This window comes from Palaemon carinicauda, chromosome 35 (genome assembly GCF_036898095.1).
Source record: "Palaemon carinicauda isolate YSFRI2023 chromosome 35, ASM3689809v2, whole genome shotgun sequence".
NCBI lineage: Eukaryota > Metazoa > Arthropoda > Malacostraca > Decapoda > Palaemonidae > Palaemon > Palaemon carinicauda.
This window is the reverse complement of record NC_090759.1, coordinates 76,423,681-76,430,467: the sequence shown is the minus strand read 5'-3', so window position 1 is coordinate 76,430,467 and position 6,787 is coordinate 76,423,681. Positions and strand designations below refer to the sequence as shown.

The 6,787-nt window shown below is 33.9% G+C and overlaps 1 protein-coding gene across 1 annotated transcript in view; it reads right to left on the bottom strand.

Moving 5' to 3' along the window:
• Positions 1–467: 467 nt before the first annotated feature.
• The window catches only part of LOC137627893 (MAP kinase-activated protein kinase 2-like), a 93,146-nt gene continuing 86,826 nt past the window's right edge, over positions 468–6,787 (bottom strand). The window contains exons 7-9 of the mRNA XM_068359335.1: positions 5,583–5,730; positions 1,761–1,818; positions 468–709 (exon numbers count right to left, since the gene is read on the bottom strand). Coding sequence (XP_068215436.1) covers positions 688–709; positions 1,761–1,818; positions 5,583–5,730 — 228 coding nt within the window. The 3' untranslated portion in view covers positions 468–687. The remainder of the gene's footprint in view (positions 710–1,760; positions 1,819–5,582; positions 5,731–6,787) is intronic.

Genomic DNA, 6,787 nt, shown 5'->3' with positions numbered 1-6,787 from the left:
TGTGAAACAGTAATTATTAGAGTTGCATTTCAATGAACAATGCAAAACATTACTTTTTTTCTATAATTGCTTATAAGGCCAAAGTAAATTCTCGTTTAGTCAATGTAATGTTTAACTCGGCTTAAGCTAAATAGTATAACTCCCATTAGGAAATCAAATTTATTATTGTTGTTATTACTAGCCAAGCTACAACCCTACTTTGAAAAGATGCTATAAGCCCAAGGGCTCCAACAGGGAAAAATACCCCAGTGAGGAAAGGAAATAAGGAAATAAATAAACGATATCAGAAGTAATGAAAAAAAATAAAATAAAATATAAAAAAACATTAACATCAAAACAGATAATTAATATATAGACTAAAAAGGATTTATATCAGCATAAAAGTGGGGGCAGACCTACTCGCTAATCTTACGACCCACTTCCAGCATCACCTTTATAGATGAGGTTTTGACCAAAGAATCAAAATGTGGTTTAATAATTAGCTTCTTATTCTTTCATACAATCTTTACATGAATACAATTTCTTTTACTAAAAGTAAATACTAGATTGCATACAAATACATTTAATAATCAGAATAAATTCTAGAAGTTACGGGTCCTTGGGAAAATTCAGTCTCCACTTACTGACGGAGAAGAGATTCATCTGTTTGGGAAATTCAGTCCAGTGCTGTTTCGTGGTCTGTAGGTATCAACGGCGTGTTCCCGTTTGACTGGGAGAGAGAAGAAGAGATTATTATTATTATTATTATTATTATTATTATTATTATTATTATTATTATTATTATTATTATCATTATTACTTACTTACTAAGCTACAACCCTATAGTCCATTTCTTTTAGCGAGGCAGATTTGCACCGACTCGCAGCGGTGCCCTTTTAGCTCGGAAAAGTTTCCTGATCGCTGATTGGTTAGAATTATCTTGTCCAACCAATCAGCGATCAGGGAACTTTTCCGATCTAAAAAGGGCACCGCTGCGAGTCGGTGCAAAAATGCATCGCTAAAAGAAATGGACTATAGTTGGAAAAGCAGAATGCTATAAGCCCGAGGGCACCAACAGGGAAAATAGCCCATTGAGTTAAAGAAATAAGGAAACTACAAGAAAAGTTATTAACAATATAAAATGTTCTGAGAACAGTAACAACATTAAAATAAATATTTCATATATAAACTATGAAAACGTTATAAAAAAACAAGAGGAAGAGAAATAAGATAGAATAGTGTGCCCAAGTGTTCACTCAAGCGGAAGGCCATGGTAGAGGCTATGGCACTACCCAAGACTAGATTAGCTATTATTTATATATGAAGTTTTCATGAATGCTATACTGTGTATATATATATATATATATATATATATATATAATATATATATATATATATATATATATACATATTCTATTAAATTACATGTATAGAATTATTTTAACATCAGAATTTTCCAGTGACTAGATTCAAGAAAAAAAAAACGGATTCTTATAAATAAAATAAAAGGACACACATATACAAAAACTATATATATATATATATATATATATATATATATATATATATATATTCTCTTAAATTACATGCATAGAATTATTTTAACAGCAGGATTTTTCTGTGACTAGATTCAAGAAAAAAAAAAAAACGGATTCTTATAAATAAAATAAAAGGACACGCATATACAAAAACTATATATATATATATATATATATATATATATATATATATATATATATATATATATATATAATTCACAAACATTTTAATCCATTTATTACCTGTGGTTGTCACAGCACCACAAATTGGGAGGAGTACCACACCACTTGTCACATCTTCCTGAAAGTTAAAAAAAAATATTTTTAGTCTTTGCTTAAGTGAGGCTATCAAGGCTAAAATTCCGATGTAAACACATCTGAATAAAATATGAGGTCTGAATCTTATCAAATAATAATAATAACAACAACAATAATAAAAACAACAACAACAACAACAACAACAATAATAATAATAATAATAAAAATAATAATAATAATAATAATTCACCATAAGTGTGACTAATATTAAGTTCCAAACGCTTATTATCTTCTAAGAAACTGACAATGAGAGAGAGAGAGAGAGAGAGAGAGAGAGAGAGAGAGAGAGAGAGAGAGAGAGAGAGAGAGAGGGAGAGAGAGAGAGAATTATACGAAATTTAGTCTATATATATATACATACATATATAATATTTATATATATATATATATATATATATATATATATATATATATATATATATACATATATATATATATATATATATATATATATATATACATATATATATATAATACATATATATATATATATGCGAACTTAACCATGAAAATTAAAACCAAAATTATAGCTGCTGACAATGTAGTGTGAAAAATACCATTCCCTGGTCATGTGTAATCAAACCTTTATTACTAAACGCAGTCAATCCTCAGGCTTGCAATATTCAAACCACATTTCTAATTGCAATATTTGAAGAACACTAAATTGTAGGCCTATGCCTACACGTCCAAAGACATTAGAAGGAAGTTTAATTGAAGATAATGATAATGTACTAGATCTGTAAACTCAAGAGCAAATAACTACGGTACATGTACTGCAGGTGTCTATTAAACAATAGTGAATATTTGATGGTTAAAAGCATATGATATCAACATTTATAGTATCTTCGCTGAGCGAGGTTGGTACCTTTAGCTATTTAAATTTAAAAATAGCAAGTAATAAATTCTTAACTTCTCTGTTTCGACTAAATATTTAAAGGTTTAAAGGTCGCTCATGAATGGCAGAGGCAAGGGACAGTGACATTGCCCTAGCAAGCAGGACAATGCCCTAGAGACTGACCATATATTATATGATCAGCGCCCAAGCCTCCTCTCCACCCAAGCTAGGACCAGGCAGGGCCAGACAGTGGCTGCTGATGACTCAGCAGATAGACCTATAGGCTCCCCCAAACCCCCCAACCTTAGCTCGCAATGATGGTAAGGTTGCAGACAGTAATGGCACTAACGAGTCTGAGCGGGACTCGAACCCCCGACTGGCAAACACCAGGAAGAGACGTTACCAATCAGGCCACAACAACCCTATTTGGACACGTTTATCGATACAAGCTTTGGAATCACATTAAAAAAAAAAAAAAAAAACGAAGAGCTTTTCCCCTTCTGTCGTATATTAGATACTACATAAGCTATAGTCCATTTCTTTTAGCGATGCATATTTGCACCGACTCGCAGCGGTGCCCTTTTAGCTCGGAAAAGTTTCCGGATCGCTGATTGGTTGGACAAGATAATTCTAACCAATCAGCGATCAGGAAACTTTTCCGAGCTAAAAGGGCACCGCCGCGAGTCGGTGCAAATATGCATCGCTAAAAGAAATGGACTATAGTAGATTCTGATCTGACTCACAAAACTATCATATATGTTCACGTGTTCATATTGAACTATCTTACATAGAATGACAGCGTAAAACGAGAAAATTTAATGCAAATACAGATGATAATGAAGGATAAACAAATTGCCAAAATATTGTAGATTTAAATAGGAAGCAATACAGAAGTTAAAAATAAATGTACACTATCCACGTTGAATTCAACAGCAAGATGTTAACATTTTTAATAAAAATGCCAATTTGGCCGCTTCAAACTATAGTCGTTGCCACATTGCAAAGAACATTTAATCTAAAAGTCGCACACTAATTTATTTACAATCTAGCATCGATTTCTAAGCAAATATGCTAATTTGGACTTCAGACATATCTATTTCAGTCATTTTAAATGAAAATGTAACTTAGGCAAGATTTGTTGACACGAAAAGTTACAGATGGTTTCAAATTGAACCTAGATATATGTCTATCGTAGGCTCTATACTCTAGAGCCTTTAAATAGGCGGCCAAGAGACTATAAATTAAGCTGCAACTAGACATCCGAAAGACTGAAAATATTAAGACTTTCAAGGGGAAACTGAAGACTTTGACAATATGCGTTGTGAAATGCTGAACGTTTGAGAACGAACATGATAAAAAGACTGTGGGGGTCCTGTAGAGAGTAGAGTTCCCCTAATGTATAGGACCAGAAAAGTAGCCATTAAATTAAAGAAGACCCAGAGCTACTGTACATGGTTGAGGACTATGAAGCGTGAAGTAAGAGATTATGAATGGAGAAGTATTGAATTAAAAGCTCAAGATAGAGACGACTGGCGAAATCTAACAGAGGCCCTTTGCGTCAATATAATCATTACTAGCCAAGCTACAACCCTAGTTGGAAATGCAAAATGCTATAAGCCCAAGGGCTCCAATAGGGAAAAATAGCCCAGTGAGGAAAGGAAATGAGGAAATAAATAAATGATGAGAACAAATTAACAATAAATCATTCTAAAAACAGTAACGTCAAAATAGATATGTCCTATATAAACTATTAACAACGTCAAAATAGATATGTCCTATATAAACTATTAACAACGTCAAAAACAGATATGTCACATATAAACTATAAAAAGACTCATGTCAGCCTGGTCAACATAAAAACATTTTTCTGCAACTTTGAACTTTTGAAGTTCTACTGATTCAACTACCCGATTAGGAAGATCACTCCACAACTTGATAACAGCTGGAATAAAACTTCTAGGAGGAGGAGGAGGAGGAGATGATAATGATGATGATGAATTAAAGTAATTTTTGGGCTCAAGCCATGACGTCCTGATGGAAGGTTCCTTTTTGGTAGCTTCCTTGGGTATATTGACTACTAGCTCGTCCTGATGGAAGGTTCCTTTTTGGTAGCTTCCTTGGGTATATTGACTACTACCTAGTAGTCAATATTATTATTATTATTATTACATGCTAAGCTACAACCCTAGTTGGAAAAGCAGGATGCTATAAGCCCAGGGGCCCCAACAGGGAAAATAGCTCAGTGAGGAAAGGAAACAAGGAAAAATAAAATATTTTAAGAATAGTAACATTAAAATAAATATTTCCTATATAAACAATAAAAACTTCAACAACACAAGAGAAAGAGAAACTAGATAGAACAGTGTGCCTGAGTGTACCCTCAAGCAAGAGAACTCTAACCCAAGACAGTGGAAGGCCATGGTACAGAGGCTATAGCACTACCCAAGACTAGAGAACAATGGTTTGATTTTGGAGTGTCCTTCTCCTAGAAGAGCTGCTTCCCATAGCTAAAGAGTCTCTTCTACCCTTACCAAGAGGAAAGTAGCCACTGAACAATTACATTGCCGTAGTTAACCCCTTGGGTGAAGAAGAATTGTTTAGTAATCTCAGTGTTGTCAGGTGTATGAGGACAGAGGAGAATCTGTAAAGAATAGGCCAGACTATTCGGTGTCTGTGTAGGCAAAGGGAAAGAACCGTAACCAGAGAGAAGGATCCAATATGGTACTGTCTGGCCAGTCAAAGGACCCCCTAACTCTCTAGCGGTAGTATCTCAACGGGCGGCTGGTGCCCTGGCCAACCTACTACGCACAATATACCCAAGGAAGCTACCAAAAAGGAACCTTCCATCAGGACGTCATGGCTATCTCACCCAAAAATAGATTTTTCGCTTCGCTCAAAATCCGTTTACTTACTTTCGCAGCACCATGCAATTGGGGGAGGTCCACACCATTTGATACATTCACCGGGCGGCGTTGAGCGGCTTACACGATGATAGCTCTCGGGGCGGGAAGATAGCGCCCCGCATGCAATCGTTGCCAGGAGCAAGAGCCTGAAGAAAAGCTGAATAAAGAACAAATATTCAGTTACATAACTATAAAAGTAAGTTCATTAGTACAATAAATTTCAAGAAGTTTTAGTACACATTGATTTAAAAAGTTAACTTACAGCTTTAGTATCTGAGAATGGACTTGAAACTGAAATTAAATTTTAGTAAATAGAATTTCGAAAAGTACATTCTGTGTAATAAAATGGCCAGTTTTGAATAAAAGTATTACAAGAAGTTTTAGTACACATTGATTTAAAAAGTTAACTTACAGCTTTAGTATCTGAGAATGGACTTGAAACTGAAATTAAATTTTAGTAAATAGAATTTCGAAAAGTACATTTTGTGTAATAAAATGGCCAGTTTTGAATAAAAGTATTACAAGAAGTTTTAGTACACATTGATTTAAAAAGTTAACTTACAGCTTTAGTCTCTAAGAATGGACTTGAAACTGAAATTAAATTTTAGTAAATAGAATTTCGAAAAGTACATTTAGTGTAATAAACTGGCCAGTTTTGAATAAAAGTATTACCATTTTGGGTGCTGCTGGTAATGCAGAGGAAATCAAAATCTGAGAATGTGAAGTACAATGTACAAAGAATGGCAGCCTTTGTTTTATATAGCCAGCAACGAGCCTCACAAAATGATACCACATACCACTTGCTAACGACTCGGTTTATTTAACTTATTGCACAGGTACAGACGAACTAATTTAAATATGAATAAATATGGTATGTCTGTCTTGAAGAAAATCATCTACTGGATACAATGAATGTTTAGTACAGGAAATTATCAAAACCATGTTGAAACTTATTTTAGATTAAAAATAAAAATTGGCAACAGACAAGTCTGACTTCGTCCATCCCGCCCTCTTCTCTCTCTCTCTCTCTCTCTCTCTCTCTCTCTCTCTCTCTCTCTCTCTCTCTCTCTCTCTCTCTCTCTCTCTCTCTCTACTCTATTGTTAACCATATACGATAAACGCAAGTATAGTAACTTTAATTCTACATCAATATTTATAAATAACCTTTCTTCAATTATTTTCTCTTCAGTTCATCCAATTTTCAAGATGATATC